Raw genomic sequence first — 22829 nt, 5'->3', positions numbered from 1 at the left:
AAAAAAAAAAAAAAAAAAAAAAAATGCAACCTGTCCTTAGGAGCTTGCAGGCTATAAACGATCATAAGGGCTTAGGTCCTGACTGATTGCTTCATTTCAGCATCTAGCAAAAGATTTATAAATCTAACTTCAAAGTTCAGTTTTCAGAGCAGATTTTTTCTATGTGAGCCACACTGACATTTTGTTGCCTAATAATAATTAAGAAAAGCTACTTTGTATTGTGTTGCAATTGCATTAAGTTCAGTGCATCATTTAGCCATGAACTTGTCTCTTTAAATAATGTGTGTTATTTGTGGTTTTCCAAAGATACAAAGCTAAAGAGGATATGTATATACAGACATATGTATATATACATAAATGTGTACCTATGAATGCATATACTTATCCATCATCTACCTACTGAGATTTTATTGTAAGGAATCAGCTCATATTATTTTGGAAATTGAGAAGTACCAAGATCTGCAGGGTGAATTGGCAAGCTGGAAACACAGCAGAGTGTGAAGGCCTGAGAGCTATAATATTGATAAATGTAGCTCTACCCTGAAGGCTGGCAAGCTCCAGAACTGCAAAGGTTTTATGTTCCAGCCTGAGTTGGATGACAGGACACAAATGATATCCCATGTCAAGGGAAATCAAGTAGAAATTTTCTCTTATTTGAGGAAGGGATTTGGATTCTATTTAGGCCTTCTTCTGTTTGGGTGAGGTCCACTCCCATTAGGGAGGGCATTTTATTCATTTAAATGTTGCTCTCGTTCCTAAGTATCATAACAGAAACATCCAGAATAATGTTTCACTAAGTATCTGGTTGCCACATTGCTCAGTAAATCTGGCACATAAGATTGACCGTAATAGTCTCCTTGTCTTCTGCCCCACATGGGAGAAATAGATTTAGCAACAGCAATGTTGGTGGGTGTACTGGCTAGTTTTGTGTCAACTTGACACAGGCTGGAGTTATCACAGAGAAAGGAACTTCAGTTGGGGAAATGCCTCCACGAGATCCAGCTGCAAGGCATTTTCTCAATTAGTGATCAAGCAGGGAGGTCCCCTTGTGGTTGATGCCATCTCTGGGCTGGTAGTCTTGGTTCTATAAGAGAGCAGGTTGAGCAAGCCAGAGGAAGCAAGCCAATAAAGAACTTCCCCCCATGGCCTCTGCATCAGCTCCTGCTTCCTAACCTGCTTGAGTTCCAGTCCTGACTTCCTTGGTGAAGAACAGCAATGTGGAAGTGTAAGCTGAATAAATCGTTTCCTCCACAACTTGCTTCCTGGTCATGATGTTTTGTCCAGGAATAGAAACCCTGACTAAGACAGTGGGTCTTTGGAATTTCATTCTATGATAGACGAAACAATAGGATCTTGGAAGTAATGCTGACCAAAACAAAAACAAAACAAAACAAACAAACAAACAAAACAAAACAAAACAAAAAAACCACACCATCAATGAAGCCCAATTCATATTTACCACTTAAAGGAGATTTTATTTTTATTTATGTGCATGTGTCTGTGTCTGTAAACACAGGTATCTGAAGAGGTCAGAGGGGGTATTGAATCCCTAGAGGTGGAGATGCAGAAGGTTATGAGCTTTTTTATCTAGGGGCAGAGAACTTAATTCAGGTCCTCTGCAAGATCCACAAGAGTTCTTAAGTGCTGAGCCACCTCTCCAGCCCTTTATTTTTTTTGTTTTTGTTTGTTTCGCTTTTCTTTTTTCAAGACAAGGTTTCTCTGTGTAGCTCTGGCTGTCCTGCAACTCGTTTTGTAGCCCAGGCAGGCCGCAAACTCAGAGATCTACCCTGCCTCTGCTTCCCAGTACCAGGATTTAAAGGCGTGCTCCACTGCCGCCCACCTCTGCAGCCCTTATTTACTAGTTTTGACACCTTTTCTGTGTTAAAAACAGCAACAGTAGCAAAATAAATTAACCGTTGTGTACTGGTCATTTCACCCGATGCTGAATTTATTGGGTACTCAGGTACTCCCTCTGTACACAAAGTTTATATGCCTATCTTGGTGATATGAATTTCTTATTGCTCTGTAACAATTTAAATGTGCCATTTAAGGGCAGTAACCACGAACTATATTCATTTTTGTGTTCCCAGGGTTCCATCAAAGGTCTGGCAAAAGGTATTGCTAATTAAATAGTTGGTAGCTGGGTGTAGTGGCCTAAGCTTGTTATCAAAGCACCTTGGAGACAAATACAAATTCAGAGCCAGCCTGGTCTACCCTGAGACCTTTGTCTTTAAAATCGAGCAGTTTCTCTCCTGGAAGCTTGTGAGGAATAAAGTGAGCTATTTTACGCAAAGTATTGCACACCATGGCCACTCAATAAAAGATAATTATTCTTAATTACTATAAGGATATGGAATGCTAGGAAGGTTCACCTGGGGTTAATCACCTCCAAAGTCGAGGTAACGAGTCAAGATTTGCGTACGAGACGCTGGAATAAATTAATCAGACAGGAATGTCCTAAAGGAATTCAATCAAAATAGAGAAGAGACATTAAATAATATGTAGTCTCGTAGGTGAGATACCAAAATTATGTGAAAAGCACTCGGTAACAAAGATGGCAATCCATATTGCCCAGAGAAATCACAGGGGAGGTGACAGGAGCTGGGGTGAGGGTGGAATCTGGGGAGAGATCTAGCCCGTGGGTTTTAAAAACTTCCGGAACCAAGATGCTGCGGGAGTAGAAAGCGTCTCGGTAGGATTTGGTGGACGGACCTGATGAAGACCTTTCCGGCCGTGTTTTCAGAAGCCTGGGGTCGTGATTGCTAGGGTGGATCTTCGGTTTGCTCAGAAGCCGCTGTGGTCGAGAATGAGCGGAACCCTGGGAAAGGTAACGCAGATTCCACGCACGTAGGGAGCTGGGGAAGCGGAAGGGAAAGCGGAGCTGGAAGGTGTTTGCGTGCGGACGTTAAGGCCTAGGACTCTGCGAACCGGCCTTTCCCAGCAGTCCCTGCGGCGCCTCACTGTCAATTCTTTCCTCCGCCCAGGCGAGCTTGCCAGTCTCGTGCCACGCCCCCTCCACTTGTCACCCTCGCTGCCTCGCGCCTAGGAAAGGGAGAGCCCCCACACACGGAATTATCATCCCCTTAAATTGTCTGACTTTGGGCAGGTCATCTACTTTTTACATTTAATCATCTTATAAGGGAATCCTCGCTGAAGTGGTTGGGGTGTGAATGAAGTTACTCGGTGATAAGAGGAATACAGTAATGATAAACTACACTTTTGCTTGCAAAATCTTATTTAAAAGCATGTCATAAAACCGGGCGAACCAATCATTTCGTCTTGTTACTCTTGGCTTCCATAATATTATTTAAGAGACTACTGCAGAACCAGGTGAGCCTTCTGTCCTTTTATGAGACACGGTCTCATCATGTAGCCCAGACTGCTCATGACAGTCTCCTGCATCAGTTCCCCCAGTGCTCGGATAACAAGTACGCACCACTACCCCAAGCCACACTGATTCTTAGATCTGGTCCTTGTTTTTCTCTTCCCTTAACAAATTTAACAGATCTCAGTTGGGCTTTTCCACTTGTGTCATGTTGCTTAGGTTGTTGGTATTCCTGTTCTCTTCATATTGGGGTTTTATTCCAGGCTTTAATTATAGAGACTTTATCGCCATAATGTAGATATAAATCAATATGGTCATTGCCATTTATGGATGTAGGACTACCCTTGAATGTCTCTAAATTTGAGTTTCTTATCCCGTCCTTCATGAAGGGGCCCACTAGTTCTCTTTAGCCAATTTGTGATAACAGGTCTGCTGCAAAGATAATAGAAATAAACTTAAACATTCCATTCTATTTTCTGGTTCTATTTATCTTCTTTCCAAGGAAGGAAGAGAGGATCAGTATTCAAGGAATATAATTTGTAATAGTGCAGAAGAACCCATGAAAACCCGGCACTAACAAAGCCAGGCATTGGGGTTGGGTCTTTGATCATAGAACTTGGGGGGCAGAGGTTGGAGGATCAGGAGTTCAAGGACAGCTGTGATTATAGATTGAGTTTGAAGCCAACCAACCTAAGCTACTTGAAACCCCACCTCAAAAAGTAAAAGAAAAAGAAAAACAAGCCGAAAAGTACAATAGTGGATACTGTAAATAGGAATGGGTGTTTTGTAAAGGATGAAGGGTGGTGCTAATATGAATGTTGGTATTTTGTAGTCATTTGTTTAGTTTTATTTGCTCTTTACATATTATTAAGCAATCCTGGCCAACAGAATAGATGTGGAAATTCAAATGTCAGTGGTTATAAAATCTGTGTTCCTAATGACCTTCATGAAGATAGATTTTGAGAGTCGATGCAGTAATAGTGGAAGAATGCTGCCAAAGGAAACACTAGGAACAAAATCAACGTTTGTGAGAGCTTAGAAAAAAGACTTGACAGCATTGATTGCTGTATTCAAATACTGGAGGTGTCCGGCTGAGGACAGTGAGAACGTGAAGCTTCTGGGATTCCACTTCCATGCCTCTTCATCTCTTCCTTCTCTTTTGAATTAGACTGCTTTGTATCCTTTTATTGAGATAGTATTTCACTTTTTGTGAAGGCTGATCTTGAACTTGTAGGTTCTAGTGATTCTCCTACTGCTGTCCCTCAGGTAGTTCAGTCTACAGGTATTTGTCATTTCATCCAGTTCAATTTGAACTTTCTGATGCAGGACTGATTTTCTCAGGGATCTTTCATGAAAGGTGGTGTAGTGGTTAGGATTACTTGCAACTATTCTAGCTTCAGGTTAGCAGCTGCATGTAACTTCAGCTCCAGGGCACCCCAAGCTCTCTTCTGGCCTTCATGGGAAGTGCATTCATGTGGCACACACATCAATAAAACTAATAAACAAATAAATGTAAAACAGAAAAGAAAAGAAAGAAATACCCCTTGTCTCAGGTTATCATTTTAGCCTAGGAACGAGTATAAGAGCCATCCTGTAATACTAGAACTTGCTTTGCATCAAGAGGGTATGCTAGAGGAAAGAGCCCTAATTATGGGGTCACTTGTTAGCTGTCAATATTAGACTTTTCCTTTTTGAGACAAAAATCTCACTATGTAGCACTGGCTAGCCTAAAACTCTCTACAACTCTGAATCTGTGGGTTTGTGACCCCTTTGATAAACATTTCTTTCCAAAAATATTGACATTATGATTCATAACAGCAAAATTACAGTCATGAAGTAGCAACAAAATAATTTTATGCTTGGTGGTCACTACCACATGTGGAACTGCACAAAAGAGTCACAGTCTTTTGGGATTTTTTTTATTTTTTGTTTTGTTTTGTTTTGTTTTGTTTTTTTGAGACAGGGTTTCTCTGTGTAGCCCTGTCTGTCCTGGAACTCACTTTGTAGACCAAGCTTGCCTCAAACTCAGAAATCCGCCTGCCTCTACCTCCCAAGTGCTGGGATTAAAGGCGTGCACCACCACTGCCAAACATGGGTCACAGTTTTAGGAAGGTTGAGAACCACTGGTCTACCTAGGCCAGACTGGCATCAAACTCACAGAGATCTACCTGCCTCTGCTTCCCAAGTGCTGGATTAAAGGTGAGTGGCACCACTGCTCAGCTTCATTAACTTCTTGAAGCCAGCCTGGCTTAAGTTTTGACAGGCAGAATGGAAAACATGAACATTGGACATGTTCAGACTTGGGTTTTCACCTGTTGCTAAGCCTATATCATTAGTCAGTTGATATAAACCTATTTTTTTATTCCATGAATAGAGGTAGTTATTATAAAGAAAAACAAAAACAAAATATTATTGTGTGTGTTTGTGTGTGGTCATTGTGTACTATGGCATACATGTGGCGATCAGAAAGCAAGTCTCAGTAATCAGTTCTCTCCTGCCATGTAGGTCCTAGAAATTGAATGTATATTGTCGGGCTCAGCTGTAATTGTCTTTACCTAATTAGACATCTCACCAGCCTGAGGCAGGAGTCCTAATAGGGACTCTTATCAACGAGGTGGAGTAAAGATAAGAAGGCTTGGCACAGAAGAAACACTCAGTCAATGGCCCTTTAGTAGTAGTGCACAAACCTATTCATAAATTCTCTTAACAGCTCCCACTTTTAATACCAGCATTTGAGAGGCAGAGGCAGGTGGATTTCTGTGAGTTCAAGGCCAGCCTGGTCTTGTTCCAGGACACCCAGGGCTATGTAGAGGAACCATGTCTTAAGAAACTAAGACATGGAGAGATGGCTCACCAGATAAGAGCACTGACTGCTCTTCCGGAGGTCATGAGTTCAAATCCCGGCAACCACATGGTGGCTTACAACCATCCGTAATGAGATCTGATGCCCTCTTCTAGTGTGTCTGAAGACAGCTACAGTGCACTCATATAAATAAAATAAATCTTTAAAAAAAGAAAGAAAGAAACTAAAACAGACCTAAACCAGCTCTCTTTTGCTCACCTTGGGTCAGGGCCACTGCTTTCACAATGCAACCCAGACTCTCTCATTTGAAGGCATCTCACACTCTGTAATGGATTTTTCCCTGTGACTGTTTCTTTGGTAACTATGCACTTCTTCAGTGGTTGCTGGTTCCAGAGCTCATGGGACAAGTATTTTTGTAACCCACTGCCGCAGCTGTGTCCTGATTCATTCATTCAGTGATGCCATTGCCCTCCTCTTCTGTTTGCAGAGCCAGAGCTGTTCATCTGCTGATTGTGCTGGGCAGGGAATAGAGGGGGTGGGGTATTTGTGGATTCAGTCTCAAAATAGATTACTTTTGTTCTGATAAATAATGCCAGGCATTGCAGGGAAAAGAAAGCACATTTCCCAGAGCCGAGGAGTTCACATCACAATTTGAATGTCTTCCAGAAAGGTGTCAACTATTTAAGTCTGACTTTTAGATAATTAAATCCTTAGCTATTGTATAGACTCAGGATTCTGAACAATTAAATAAAGAGAAAGCAATCTCATCTAGATCTTTCTTTTTACCCAGTGCCTCCTCTATTTGAAGTGAGCTATTTGAAATGTGTTCTGTTCACTCTGATTTCTACTCTGTTTGTCATGTGAATGAGACTTTGGCCATGAGGGAGCTTAGCATTATCTGCTGTAACTTTGAGGTATATGGCCAGTGATGAGGGAGCCAACTTGAGCTCTCCAAAAGCTCTTAGTTCCCTACTCTGGCCAGTGTTAGGGTAAGCAAATTTTCTACACACTTTATATAGTTAAAAAACCCTTAAAATTAACTTATTTATTTTTAATTTTATGTATGAGTGTTTTGTCTGCATTTCTTTATGTGCGCTACATGTGTGCTTGGCTACCTATTAAGGTCAGAAGAGGGCATCAGATCCCTGGAACAGGGAGTACATGGGTACTGGAAATCAAATCTGGGTTCTCTGCAAGAGCAACAAGTGCTCTCTCCAGCCCCTTACAGTCTTTGATAACAGAGTGGGATGTAATTGTACTTTAATCATACCTTTTTCCTTTGTTCTTTCTCTTCACATCCTTTTTAATCTATGTTTTTTTTTATTCTATTTTATGTATGTGAATACACTGTAGCTGTATAGATGGTTGTGAGCCTTCATGTGGTTGTTGGGAATTGAATTTTTTAGAACCTCTGCTTGTTCTGGTGTCAGATCTAACTACGGATGGTTGTTAGCCGCCATGTGGTTGTTGGGATTTGAACCCGGGACCTTTGGAAGAGGAGTCAGTGCTGAGCCATCTCGCAAGCCCCTAATCTATGTTCTTTTAGAGACTTTTCCTATATGTGATCTTCCCCCACAGTTTTTAAGACTTTCTTTCTTTATTAGTGTGTATGCATGTAATGTATATGAGTACAGATGTGCACATGCCACCATGAGTACAGATGTGCACATGCCACCGAAGCACTTTTACCTAGTGTACCATCATCAGCTCCCTCTGGCCATGTGCTATTTAGTACCATTTCTTCATTTAGGGCAGGAAGTGTAGAACAGTAGATAAATTATGGACTTTAGAGCCATAGAAACCTCCAAATCCTGTGCTAGCTTTGGGGAGTTACTATGTGACTTGAGGTAGATTTAGTTTCCGTTTTCTACACTATAAAAACAGGGTTAGTAATGCCCTGTATTGTGACTTAGACACAGGACGGGCATTCAGTGAAATAGGTATGGATGATTAATATATGGCTGCAAGAATGACCATTTATTAATTTCTTTCTTTTTTTTAAAGATTTATTTATTAAGTACACTGTAGCTGTCTTCAGACACACCAGAAAAGGGCGTCAGATCTCATTGTGGGTGGTTGTGAGCCACCATGTGGTTGGTGGGATTTGAACTCAGGACCTTCAGAAGAGCAGTCAGTGCTCTTACCCATTGAGCCATCTTGCCAGCCCTATTAATTTCTTTCTAAATTTTTCCCCAAACAAAACTTGATTGTGCATATTGTACCCAAGAGAATCACTCAGCATAGAGGTCACTGGATGGTGTGAAGGGTTTCAGTGACTCTCCTGAGGTAGTAAGTAAGCCTTCTGTCTATCAGGGCCTTTTGAGCACTTGTTTCGGGAGGTGGATCCTGATCTTGAACAAATCGTTAGGGAAGTCTGTAACCTGCAAAGCTCAGGACTTGAAGCCTCTTCCCAGGGTCCTGCCAGGCACACTTGCTGTTAATAACATATTTTTACTTCATCATATAATGCTGGTGATTTCTTTTAGTTGTTTAATGTAAGCTTACCATTCTTTCAGACCTGGAACAAACCTATACTCCTTAGCTGTCATCCCCATCCCATCCCACTCCAGCAACCATTAACCTACTTCCTTTCCCTATAGACTCACCCACTCTGTAAATTTCCTTCTTGTTTTTGTTTTGTTTTGTTTTGTTGTTTTTTGTTTTTTGTTTTTGAAACAGTATTTCTCTGTGTAGCCTTGGCTGTCTGTAATTGCTCTGTAGACTAGACTGGCCTCAAACTTGGAGGCCTGCCTGCCTCTGCCTCCCAAGTGCTGGGAATAAAGACGTGCACTACCCACCACTCCCAGCTCATTCTGGATATTTCATACAGTATTTGATCCTTTGTGACTGACTTGTGTTTCACATAATAGAATGCTTTTAAAGTTCATCATGCTTGTTACATTTTGTTTTTATATTCCTTTTAATATGCAACACAGTATTTGAGAGTTAGAAAGCGTTTTATAAAGAAACTTTGTGGGCTGGTAGGCATGGTGCACAAGGACCTAGATTTGTTTTCTAGCAACATAACAATAAATAAATAAATAAATAAATAAATAAATAAATCGCTGTCTTGGAATAGCTTTAGATGTACAGAAAGTGTCAATAGCACAGAGAGTTCACATTTTCTGTTCTCTATTATTAACCTTTTAGGGCAGTGAGATGGCTCAGCAGGTAAAGGTACTTGCCACCAATCCTAACAACCTGAGTGATTTTTGGGACTCGTGTGGTAGAAATAGAGAGCCAATTTCCTTAAGTTGTCCTCAGAGAACCAGTTTATTCAGATTGTCCCATGACCTCCACATATACTTTCCTACCTTAAATAAATAAATACATGGGAAAATTATACTAGTAATTTGCATGATTAATAAACCCATATTGGTGTACTATTACTTTTTTTTTAAGATTTATTTATTTATTTATTTATTTATTATATTTAAGTACACTGTAGCTGTCTTCAGACACTCCAGAAGAGGGAGTCAGATCTTGTTAAGGATGGTTGTGAGCCACCATATGGTTGCTGGGATTTGAACTCTGCACCTTTGGAAGAGCAGTCGGGTGCTCTTACCCGCTGAGCCATCTCACCAGCCCTTGATGTACTATTATTAACAAAAACCCATACTTTATTCAGGTTTCTTTTGTTTTATCTAATTTCTTTTTCTGTTCCAGGATTCATCTCAATATTACATTCCATTTAGTAATCATATATCCTTAGGCTGGGACATATATACTTTGACTGGCACAGCTTTTCAGATATTTCATGTTTTTGCATAATAAGCTTTTTACATATACATGTCAAAAGAATTGAAATTGTTTCTCATGATGATCAGAAATTTCTGTGTGTGTTTTGGGATCTGAAGGACAGACATTTAGAATCTGTTACCTAGTTTATAAAAAGAACTTCTATATACCACATTCTTCCTTAGTAAGACAGGACAATGGTCTTTCGGATGGGCCCTAGCAGGGCAAGAGTGAGGTGAAGTCTCCTCTCATTAGTGTCTTTTCACACCTGCCCTAATATGATTGTTACTGTTGCTATTGAGAGAGTCAGAGCTGTAAGAGAGGCACAGCCTTTGGAGTGACACAGTCGTCTTAGTCTCTTATTAACTGTAACTTTTTAGAAATAAGACCTCTCTGACCTTTAGTTGCTAAAAATTATCTTGCAATGTGTGAGAATTAAAGAACATTTAAGAAAGCCCCTGTTAAGAAAAATATATTTCGGGCTGGTGAGATGGCTCAGTGGGTAAGAGCACTGACTGCTCTTCCGAAGGTCCTGAGTTCAAATCCCAGCAACCACATGGTGGCTCACAACCACCCATAATGAGATGTGATGCCCTCTTCTGGTGTGTCTGAAGTCAGCTACAGTGTACTTACATATAATAATAAATAAATCTTAAAAAAAAAAAAAAAGAAAAATATATTTCAAGTTGGAAAGGGAAGCAGGATAGAAAATTTCAGGAGAGGGGTTCTTTTCTTTGTCAGCATTTTCTGTAGTAGGCAGAGTAAGGAAAAAGGATCTTGGTTTGCTTGCACGTTAGTTGTTTGCTAGGTAAGAACACTTTGGTACTTTTTGGGTTGTATACTGTGGGTTTCTCTCTCAGGATGAGACGTGTAGTGAGAATTCTGGTTTCTTTTAAAAACACAGAAATATTATAAGACTGTGGGGATATGGGGCTGCTTTGAAGCAGCTGACTATGACTTGCCTCATGCCCTAGCAGGGGTGTGGTTTTGCCAGCTGCAGATATTTTCTGCAGTTGTGTGATGTTTGGAATTCTGGGAACTTTTCAGAGGGTATATAAATGCTATAACTACAATAGGTGAGGTGGGTGGTTGGGTGTGTGAGTGTGTAAGGGGTTTGCGGGGGGTTGTTTGCAGTTTGTTAGAAGTCATGCTCAAAGAAGAAACAAGAAGAAAGATATTAGATTCACAGATCTTCATCTCTCTCCCCTCTATCCTTCTTCATCTCTTATCTAGTAATAGGAGAGTAAATCTGGTGGGGGAGATAAAGGGTGGGAAAAAGAAGAGCCACAAAGTTGCAAAGAGCAGCTACAAAGAAAGAAACAAAGAAATTAGATTTCAAGGATCTCTCTATCTCCCCCCTCTATCCTTTCTCTCCTATCTGGTGATAAGCAGCGAAACCAGGGGGATAATGGGAGAGAAAAAGAAGAGCTGACAAAGTAGCTGAGTCCAGCTACAGGGGTGCTTGGCATTCTGAGGGTCCTCACCTGACTGTTTTCTTGCAGGTGCTTGGCGTGTGGACCAATACTGTTTCTAAGCAAGGCTTTTCCCTCCTAAGGTAAGGATTTTAGTGACAAGCACAGCTAACAGTAAACGCATAGCTGACATGATGACTTAGCTTTCTTTATGTCTGCTGTGTGTCTACAGAGTATCTCAGATTCTAGTTCCTGCCACATTGCTCTTTCACCATCCTCAGAAGTAGGCAGTTCTGTTCATCCTTTTGCTCAGAACCTTGCAGTTACCCTTGATATACTGTTAGGTTTCTTTTTCCACAGTTACCAACAGAGCCTGTTGGCTCCACTGTTACATATACAGAGCCACAGCATTTCTTACCTCCAGTTGTCAGCCTCATGCATTGTTTTGCTAAGCCCTGGAAAATCTGCTCTTCATCTTCTTTCCATGTTTACTTTTTTTTCCTTCATACTGAAAATGGAGTGATTCTTTCAAAATGTATTCAGTTACACTGTTACTCTCCTCGGATTTCTCAAATGGTAAGCTACTATATTAACTACAGTCTTAGTGTCATTATCAGATAAGGTTGGCTTACAGTTTGAGTGTGCAGTCCATCATGGTGGAGAAGGTATGACCTCGGGAACAAGAAGCATACTGTAAGCACAGTCAGAGTGCAGAGAGATGAAAGCTGGTCCTAGCTTTGCTTTGCTTTGTTTCTTTTCATTCAACCTGGGGCAGTGCCACCCACATTCAAGGTCAGTCCTTCCTGGTCATTGAACTTCTCTGGGTACACCTTGGTAGAGATATCCGAGGAATATCCTAAGTAGTTCTAAATTCAGGGAAGTTGGTAATGAAGACTATTGTACCATCTTACCCAAAATGAATTCTATAATCCATATCATGGCCTACAACACTTAATAACTGACATCTAAAGAGAGTGAAATCTGGGACTAGAGAGATGGCTCAGCAGTTAAGACCACTGGCTGCTCTTCCAGAAGACCTGGGTTCAATTCTCAGTACCCACATGACAGCTCATACTGTCTATAACTCCAGTTCCAAGGGAACTGACAGGCTCACACAGACAAACATGCAGGCAAATTGAGAGGGAGGGAGGGAGGGAGGGAGGGAGGGAGGGAGGGAGAGAGAGAGAGAGAGAGAGAGAGAAATCAATTGCTTTAAAATGATATAGAGTATGTAATTTAGAATTAGTTCTCAAACCTAGGTGGGTTTTTGTTTTGTTTTGTTTTATTGATTCACATTTATTGAAGCCTTTCTCTTTATATTCTTTTTCCATTTCGATGTATTTCAATCATTATCTACTATTTGATAAACACCTGCAATGATACCAAGTCACTTTACATCTTAACTCTAACCTTCACAAAATATTATAGAACAATTACAAATGCTATCATTTGACAGAACAGGAAACTGACTCAGATTAAGCTAGCATTTCAGTCCCATGAGATGGCCTATTATTGCCTGCATTTTAGAGATGAAATAACTGAGTTACAGTGACATCAAACATCTTGTCTAATGTCACAATTAGAAATGGTTCAGTCAGCATTCCATCACAGATTGGCTTTCCTAAAGTCTGTACCACAGTTTAGTTTCAAAGCCTCTCAGAAGGCAGGAATTAGAATGCTCCAGTTCCCTAGTCAGCTGGACTAGAGCCATCTGATCCTCCTGCTCTCCCGCTTCCCTGTGCAGCCCAGCTCTGGCTGTCCTTGTCTCCCACCCTCCTAGAGCCTATGCCAGTATTGCAAGGCTCAGTGTCTGCCTCACAGTTCTGCTTCAGTCTCTCCTCTTCCCATTTCATCTCTTACTTACTGCTAAGTTTTTAAAACACAGGCTTGATCATTTCACTCCTGTGCTTAAAATCTTCCTTTGCCTGCACAGGTAAAAACAAACAGTACAGCTTATGGGAGTTTCTGACCTGGCTCTGAATCACCTTTCCAGTCTTAATTTTTTTCCCTCTTTCCTCTTATCTCCTACTAAAGTTCTACTTATAGCCTCTTGCTTGCTGTTTTCTAAACACCCGTTCATACCTCTGCTGAGCTCCTGTACTGCTAAGGAATTGAGATCAGTTCCCTNCCTCTGCTGAGCTCCTGTACTGCTAAGGAATTGAGATCAGTTCCCTTCCTCTGCTGAGCTCCTGTACTGCTAAGGAATTGAGATCAGTTCCCTCCCTCTGCTGAGCTCCTGTACTGCTAAGGAATTGAGATCAGTTCCCTCTCTCTCCTGTTTGCTCCTCTCCTCCTTTTCTTAGAGGCTCAAACCCAAAACTTTGGACATGCTAGGCAACCCTTCTGGCTACACCTCCCACTTATAGCCACATTTATTTGTTTGTCTGTCTGTGTATCTGTCTATTTATAAACAGCCTTTGCCTCAAGATTATTTGTAAAAACAGCACGGGGCACTGACCATCTGCAGTAGTGTGCAGGTGTATCAGAGCGGTCCATCTGTCTTCACACTGGCAGATAGGAGCCTTTATTTTGCCCTCTGGGCCCTTACAAGATCTTGCCTGGACACCTTTGGGAGCCTGAACTGGAGCTGAAGCCTGGGCCTTAGTTGGAGGTATGGGCTTAACCGCCTTGGGCTTCATAAGGGCTTTAAGGGCCTCAGCACGTGTACTCATTGCCTCTGCATTGTCTGCCTGCACCTTCTTCAGGCCTTTCTTGCTGTGTACTTCTTGGCAAAACACGTGTTCCTCAGGAACTGGAGGTTGATCTCCTTAAGAGAATCATATCTTTAAGACTGGGTTTCTTGATGCCATTTCTGTGCCATTTTTGAGATTGGTTGTGATTGGTGTGGTTTTTAGACTAGGCAATGTCTGCACAGTAACCTTTGGCTCCCAAAGCACCTGGGACTGGAAGAGAAAGAACTTTTAAAAAAATTTACATGTATGAATAGTTTGCCTGCATGTATATATGTGTACCATGGGCATGCCTTTTGTCTAGGGAGGCCAGAGAAGGGAATTGGATTCCCTGCAACTGGAATTACAGACAGTTAGGAGATGCTATATGGGTGCTAGTAACTGAACCTGAATGCTTTGTGAGAGCAACAAGTGTTCTTAACCTCTAAGGCATCTCTATACCATAGTTTTAGACTCAGTTTAAATAGTTTCATTTCCCTATTTATAGCTCCCTGCTTGAAGAGAACACATTTCCTTTCACTCTTGTACATACATGTTTCTGTTCTGGATCAGAGTGGTATCTCATGGCTATCATTTGTTTACAGTTACCATCCCCATCCAGACCTCATAGGAGATACTGCACTTAGTTTGCATCCTCAGGACCACTTTATCTGGTATGTAGTAGGTGCTTAATAATGTTTGTGGAAGCAGAGAGTAAGGAAGTATCTACTGTTATTATATCCTACTTTAGAACATAAAGGCTATAGTAGTTTTGCAAGTAAATGTATATATCTAATTATAGTCAACATACTTTCCTCTTTCTTTTTAGATTCAGAAGTTTGGGAGAGAATCCCATTTTTTCTGCAGGTAAGTAATTACTTCATGGTATGGTCTACTTTCTCTAAATGACCCTCTAGCTCTCTATAATGATTTTGTCTAAAATGCTGAATCAGTCTTTTAGGAGGGTGGCAGAGGCCAGATCCTTCCTTACATAAGCTAGAACTGTAGATAAGAACATGAAGTGGTTAGGACAAGCGCCATGTAGTGAGTTTGTATTTAAACTCTGCCATTGCCTTGTTTGGTGATTAATTACTTGCATATTATTTTGAGACAGAGTCTTACTTTTCTAGGTTAGACTTAAAATTAGAGATCCTCCTGCCTCTGGTTACAGGTACTGGGATTAAAGGCATGCCCCAGGGCTGATACTTATTTCATGACCTTTGTCGACCTCTCTGAAGCTTACTTTCCTCAATTAAAAACAAGGATTACTATAAATTGTAATGAGGTATTTGAAAATTCAATGAGATAAAACATTATAAACAGTTGAAAAAATAGCTAGCTTCTCTGGTTATTATTATAATACTGCTGCTGTCTCAAACCTGTTTTTCAAATTCACGCTCTATTCAATTTCATTGACTCAATTACTTGACAATGTTAACTCAGTTACTTGACATGTTTTCATTTCTATCATAACAAAAAAGCTGTTTGTTGGTGTCTCTACAACCTTCAGGGCTGGCAGAGTAATGAGAGGGAGATCTGGCTAAACAGGACTAAGTATATGGTGTTGTTTCACACTTCTAGGGTCTGACACTGGGCAGCTGCTTTTAGGTATATTTACAATTGGGGGGGGGGAATAACAGTCCTGTGTGCACAGGAGGCATTATTACATCAAAACTCCTCTCAAAGTCCATGTCACTTCTTCTGTGAAGATGGGTTCTATAGATAGGGTGTCTATGTTATCTTAAAGGCCTAGGGGAGGACCTGCACATGGGTTGCCTAGGCTACTAGCCATCTCCATTCCCAGCCTCTGGGCAGAAAACAAGAAAGCTTTTCCTTTGTAGAGACAATCCTACATGTTTAACATTCCTGGTTTCCCTAGTGCTATCTGTGAATGCAAATACGTTGGTGCTCCCAATAGCTGTTTGTCAAGTAACTAACAAGCACTAGAGATAAGGGTATAAGAAAAGGAACAAATATGGACACGGAGTGTGCAAGATAGTATGTAAGAGGCTTTAAATGTGGTAATTATTAGAATGGTTGCAGGAGTGGACAGGCACCACTTTAACACTGGACTCCAAAGCTAGGTATCCCTAAATACCAGCTGTGTGTGTGTGTGTGTGTGTGTGTGTGTGTGTGTGTGTGTGTGTGGTGTGTGCATGCTGTAAGTTAAAGTTAACTATTTTTCTCAATATGTTTACACTTTTGAAACACTGTTTCTCATTTGACCTGATTTCAGATTAGCAAGTCTCAGGGATCCTCCTGTTCCTACCCACCCCTCCATGGTGAAGGGATTACTGGGGTGTGCTGCACTGCTTAATTTTTATGTGGACACTAGGTACTTGAACTGAGGTCCTTAAACTGACAAGACAAACACTTTATTGATAGAGCTATTGCACCAATACCATTATGTCTTGGGGTTAGAGAAATGGTTAAGAATAGGGGAAGGGTTGTGTGTGTGTGTGTGGGGGGGGGGATGACCAGGAGGAGGGAAGTAAACAGGATCTAAGTGAAGTTAAAAAAAAAAAAAAGTAGAATGTATACTTCTCTTGCAGGGGGCCTGAGTTCAGTACTGTAATTCACCATTGGATATCTGTGGCCCAACATTATAAGAAGTTTGAGACTAGGGGACTGGAGAGAGCTCTGAGGCAAAGAGCACTGGCTGTTCTTCCAAAGTCTTGAGTTTAATCCCCAGAAACCACATGGTGGTAACCATCTGTATTAGTCAGGGTTCTCTAGAGTCACAGAACTTGCAGATAGTCTCTATATAGTAAAGGAATTTATTGATGACTTACAGTCTGCAGTCCAAATCCCAACAATGGTTCAGTAGTAGCTGTGAATGGAAGTCCAAGGATCTAGCAGTTGCTGAGTCCCACACCGCAAGAAGGCGAAAGAGCGAGAGCCAGACTCCCTTCTTCCAATGTGCTTATAAGGTCCCCAGCAGAAAGTGTAGCCCAGATTAAAGGTGTGTGCCACCACACCTTTAATCCCAGATGACCTTGGACTCGGAGATCTCCCTGTCTTAATCTTCTGGATTCAATCACCACTGTGTCTCAAGATCTCCATACCAAGATCCAGATCAGAAACTTCTATCTCCCAGTCTCCAGATTAGGTCCACTGGTGAGCCTTCCAATTTTGGATTGTAGTTCATTTCAAATATAGTCAAGTTGACAACCAGGAATAGCCACTACACCATCTATAATGAGATCTGGTGCCCTTTAAGCACAGCATATGCAGAAGGTAGAAAAAATATGGTATATTCAAGTCCAAGAAGCATTGAAGGGAAGACAAAAAGATATTTTGACAAAACCAAGTAGGCAGCTACCAGGAACAAATCATTGCAAACAGCTTTGTTAGAATATTTAGGGAGCCATTTTTGTTTTGTGTTTTAAATATACTTGGAGCATAGATCGTTTGCCAGGTGCTAGCTTTTTCTCTGTCCTTGAGGGACTTGGGTATATTGAATGGAGAGAATATTCTGTAATTAGCTTCTTGGCCACTGCTGTTCACTTTCATCTTTTCTCTACCTGCATGCTCTGCTGAAAATGCTTCTTCCAAATTCTAAAGAGAAGTAATTAAAGCACAGTTGTGTACTCTTCTTCTATATTGGCAGGCTTGGTTCCCTGTTAGTAAACCAAAAATCTGAAGGACAGTTGTGGGTGGCACCGACACAGGAAGGAGCGAAGTAGTCAGAAGGTTTACATCTTACAACTGTGGCAACTGGGTGATCTTCAGTTTGTCAGTGATGGGTGGCCTTTCTTCCCAGAAGGCTGGAATGTTACTGAGACAGCAGGAAATTCAGCTTTAATGACACCAAGTAGAGGGAAAGAAGCCAGTTGCATTTACTGAGAATAAGAGGCTTTTGAATTTACACATTTTACAATGAAAACAACTGGCTAATTAAACAGCTTAACCACTGACAATTTGACCCAAACCTTTCATTTAAGGGGGAAATGGTTAATTTAACAGTAGTTTGAGCCAGCTTTTTAATTACCAGCAGCTCTAATTATAGGAATTGCCCCAAACTGAATTTAAGAGTGTCTCCTTGCCAAGGAATTCCTACAGATGAGAGACTTAGGCAAGCATTCGCAGCCCTTGCAACTTGGGCTGTATCATCATCTCAAAGATAGTTTCCTTTCTGCTTTTTGAAGTCACTGATAGATGATTGTCTGTGTACTTGAACATGGTGATTGACGTCTGGGTTTTTAATTTATACATAATGTTTTATTTTGCAGTGTAAGCAGGTATGAGAGAGCACTAACGCTGTAGCTGAATTCTTGATTGTTGTGTGTTTAGGGGTACAGAGGAATGCAAGATGAGGGGTGCAGCCCCACAAGGCACCAAAGATGCACATAGCAACTTCGAGGTTTCTGTAGACTGGCAAGTAGGTCCTACAGAATAGGAAAGGAGATACAGTAACTGGACCTGGGCTACAAAGACAGGTCCTTAAAATGCTTAGTTAGGGAGCCTCATCTCTGGGTTGTGAAAAGCCACCAAACATTGGAAAGTGCAGCAAAATCTTTCTGTCTCATTCAGTGCTGTTGTATCTGGCCAGTAGTGAATACTCTCAAAATTTGCATGTATGAAATAGATAAATGGTTGAATTAATGAAAAAGTATAATGACTAGAAGTTTCTTTTTAGGACTGTTCTATGGCTGAAGAGGGTGGGGTAAAGTGAGGTAATAGAAAGATCAGGAACCTAATGCTCACCTTCCAGGCACCTAATGCTTTGTACTCCTCCCACACCCTCCACACAGCAACCAAAATGACCTTTTAAAGACATGACAGAGGGGGTAGAGCAATGGATCAGAAGTTAAGAGCACTTGCTGCTCTTGCGGAGGACTTGAGTTCAGTTTCCAGCACCCGTATATTGGCTCATAATTCCAGGGGAATCCATGCCCTCTTCTCGCTTCTGCAGATACTGCATGCATGTAATCCACATAAAATAAATAAAATCATACACATACTCATAAAATAAATAAAATCCTTTTTTTTGTTGTTTTGTTTTTGTTTTTCGAGACAGAGTTTCTCTGTGTAGCCCTGGCTGCCCTGGAACTCACTCTGTAGACCAGGCTGGCCTCGAACTCAGAAATCCTCCTGCCTCTGCCTCCCAAGTGCTGGCATTAAAGGCATGTGCCACCACTGCCCAGCTTAAAATCCTTTAAAAAACTTAGCATACAGGAGAGATGGCTCAGTGGTTAAGAGCACTGACTGCTCTTCCACAGGTCTTGAGTTCAATTCCCAGCAACCATATGGTTGCTCACAACTATCTGTAATGGGATTTGATGCCCTTCTCTGGTGTGTCTGAAGACAATTACAGTGTACTTGTGTACATTTAAAAAAATAAAAAATAGGGGCTGGTGAGATGGCTCAGTGGGTAAGAAGCACCCGACTACTCTTCTGAAGGTCCAGAGTTCAAATCCCAGCAACCACATGGTGGCTCATAACCATCCTTAACAAGATCTGACGCCCTCTTCTGGAGTGTCTGAAGTCACCTACAGTGTAATTAAATATAATAAATAAATCTTTTAAAAAAATAAAAAAAACCATAGCATACATATAATTTTTTTGCTTATTTCTGTTCATGATGAGATCCAAACTCTTAAGGACCAGTTTTGATGGTTTCAGGCCCCCATCTCACTGTAAAGTCTATAGTGGGTCCTCTCACTTTGAGCCAGCCACTCTCACAGCCTTGCATGAACCCCATGTTAGGTCCTGTATGTTCAACTACAGCACTCATTTTCCATTTTATACCTCTAATAAACTTCAAATAGAAGTTTATTATTAGAGGAATAACTCAGAAGTCTATGTTATTATGTTTTTATTATGTTGAGTATATTATCATACAAACTCAAGTGTTATGGCTTAGTGATTATCAGCATAAATTACACAGTCAGATAGGCCCAAGTGTAAGTGATAATTCTATCTCATACACATAGGATAACTTGGTCATTTCACCAGATTTTGTGAGTTACTTGTACTAGATAATTTTTTTTATGGATCCAGGCATATACCTGACAGGAAGCAACTTAAGGAAGGAGTGGTTTGCATTGTTTCACAGTTGGAAGGTACTCAATCTGTCATGAGGGGAGTGCATGGTGGCAGGAACAAGAGGCATCTATCTGGTCATTTGTTCCTCAGTAGGAAGTAGAGAAATGAACGCTGGTGTTCAGCCTGCCTCCTCTCTGTGTTGTGTAGCCCTCTCTCCCAGGCTATGGAATGGTACCACCCATATCTGGGGTGGATCCTGCCTCCTCTGTGGACCTAATCTGGAAAATCCTCACAGACATGCTCAGAAGCTTTTGGTGGTTCTAATCCTGTCAAGACGACAGTTAATACTAACCACTACACTGCCATTTTATTTTTATTTATGAATAAAGATAACAATGACAATTAAAAGAGAATATAGAGAAACCAACAAAAACCCACCTGTGTATATATTTGTGTATATTGAAAGCAAGATAAGTCCTTCTAAGTACACTGCAGTATGCATGTGTGGAGAGCCTCCACTTTTTCTTAGTATTAACATATATACCTAGATTTGGGGACAGGGGTGTCTATTTAAAATATATATTGACTTTTGTGCTACAAACAGAAATGAATCACATCATTTTTTTGTTTATTTGTGGTAGCTGGTCTCAGACATTGGGCAAGTGGTGAGCTCATTCTGTAGACCAGGCTGGCCTCGAACTCAGAAATCTGCCTGCCTCTGTCTCCCAAGTGCTGGGATTAAAGGCATGCGCCACCACTGACCAGCATTCTTTTTGTTTTTTTTTTGTTTTTAAATAGAGCTTTTCTGTGTAGGACTGGCTGGCCTCGAACTCAGAAATCTGCTTGCCTCTGCCTCCCAAGAGCTAGAAATAAAGATGTGTGCCAACACAGCTCTGCGAAGAAGAACATTTTATTAATTTATGGTCTGTGCTGTGTGTGTACATATGGATGATTTGTGGTCTGTGGTGTGTATGCACTTACGGAGGATTTGTGGTTTCCGTGTGTGTACACATTATAGAAGACAGAAGGCAGCTTGCAGGAGTGGTTTTCTCCTACCATGTGGGTCCAACCATTGAGACTCAGGTCATCAGGCTTGGCAGCAGCACCCTTACCTGCTGAGCCATTGCACTAGTCCTCAAAAACAAATAAAGAAACAACAACAAAAATAACCAACCAATCCAAGAAACAAAAAAATGTCAAAATAACATTGCTTGTTAAGGAGCAAGATGAAATGAGAGCCTCATTAAAATGCATTTTGTCTACCTGGATACCATTCAGTGTTTTTCAGAAAAGAATTTTCCAAAGAAAGATGAGTGGTAGGGCTGAAGATATTTCAGGACTAAAAGGAGAGAACAAAAGGGGAAACTGGGACGCACCAAGAACCACCCTCACACATATGATCTGTCTGGCTTTGTCTTTGGCTTGCTTTCTCTTAGGTGGTATGCTGTGGACCAGTCGGCACTACAAGACAAAGCCCACTCATGGCATCGGAAGACACAGACACTTGGTGAAAGTGCAAGAGGTAAGAGGCAAGGCAAGTCCTGTGTGAAAGGAGCATGTCAGGGGTCACAAAGATGTGACAATTGTGTGTGTGCAGGTAAGTCACAGTAGAGCTGTAAAGGCTATAGAGTTGGCCCTTGGTCATCTCTGGTTGTTTAGTTTGGAATCATACAGACTGGAGGTGGTTCTGCCAGCCTCTGATCTTGCTCCCTGGCCAGATTATTATACTAAAACCCCAATTTCCCAGCTTGTATTATTTATGATACTTCTGAAGACAAAGATCTTCTTAGTACTTGTTCAGCATGGGCCTCAGAGTGGAAACCATAAATTAACATTAGTTGAGGGGTGGAAGAGATTTCTCAATAGGTAAACACATGTTCTGTTCTTAGATTTGTAGACCAGGCTGGCCTCAAACTCAGAGATCTGCCTGCCTCTGCCTCCTAAGAGCTAGGATTAAAGGTGTGCGCCACCATAGCCCTGCTGCATGAACTGCTCTTGCAGCGGGCCCAAGTTTGGTTCCCCAAACCCATATCAAATGGCTCATAACAGCCTGTAACTCCAGCTCCAGGGGGATACAATGCTTGTGGTCTCCATGGGTATCTGTAGTCATATACACATACCCACACACAGACACATGCAATTAAAAACAAAAAATAAATAAAGTTTTAGGTCAACATTAGTTGAGTGAATGGTATGTGGCAAGTAGGGGATGGGTTGATATTTTCAGCCTAATAACTGATTTTTAGAGTATTTACAGATGTAACTATGTATGCGGCCCTTGGGTCTTTGAAAGTGATAACGGGGAAGCATTACCAAACATCTCTCAGTCATTTCACCTGTTTCTCTGGCCCCAATGCTTGAAAGCGTCTATGGATGGTTAAGTTTCCCTGCGTGTGAGGAGGCTTTACTCTGACTCTGAGTCTTGAGTCTATGGCTTCCTGTAGGCACTACAACTGAGAAGATTTTGTTGGTCTAGTTAGAAAACCTTCAACAGCTTTTGCTTCTGTGGTTTCTTTTAATTCTCCTATACAACTGTGTACCCGCCGTTGCCTCTCTCTCTAAAGCAGAGTGCAGAGCACTATATTTGGACCTCATAGCTGCTGAACTTGCCATCAAAGAATTTCATAAAAAGAACAATCACACTTGAGACCTATGTCAGGCAGGCTCCCCACAGGAAACATGTTCAGGGTTAGTTCTGCCCTTTTAAGCATTGAGACTCTGGGTAAATTAGCCCCATCTGTTTAGGTCGGATAGATGCTGAAATTAATTATATGTAAAAAGATATTTGGGCTGGTGAGATGGCTCAGTGGGTAAGAGCACCCGACTGCTCTTCCGAAGGTGCAGAGTTCAAATCCCAGCAACCACATGGTGGCTCACAACCATCCTTAACAAGA

At 41.2% G+C, this 22829-nt stretch overlaps 1 protein-coding gene across 2 annotated transcripts in view; it reads left to right on the top strand.

Moving 5' to 3' along the window:
- The first annotated feature begins 2718 nt into the window (after nucleotides 1-2718).
- Nucleotides 2719-22829, top strand: part of Mrpl48 (mitochondrial ribosomal protein L48) — a 42246-nt gene continuing 22135 nt past the window's right edge. The window contains exons 1-4 of one of the 2 annotated variants that reach the window (XM_021190735.2): nucleotides 2719-2827; nucleotides 11369-11421; nucleotides 14777-14814; nucleotides 21372-21457. In XM_021190735.2, the coding sequence (XP_021046394.1) occupies nucleotides 2807-2827; nucleotides 11369-11421; nucleotides 14777-14814; nucleotides 21372-21457 (198 nt within the window). In that variant the 5' untranslated portion in view covers nucleotides 2719-2806. Of the gene's footprint in view, nucleotides 2828-11368; nucleotides 11422-14529; nucleotides 14622-14776; nucleotides 14815-21371; nucleotides 21458-22829 lie in introns of those variants that run through there. The other variant, XM_029541179.1, reaches the window with a different exon arrangement.

The sequence above is a fragment of the Mus pahari genome, chromosome 1 (genome assembly GCF_900095145.1).
Source record: "Mus pahari chromosome 1, PAHARI_EIJ_v1.1, whole genome shotgun sequence".
Taxonomy (NCBI): domain Eukaryota; kingdom Metazoa; phylum Chordata; class Mammalia; order Rodentia; family Muridae; genus Mus; species Mus pahari.
Note: the sequence above shows the minus strand (reverse complement) of the source record. Positions and strands in the feature narration are given on the sequence as shown.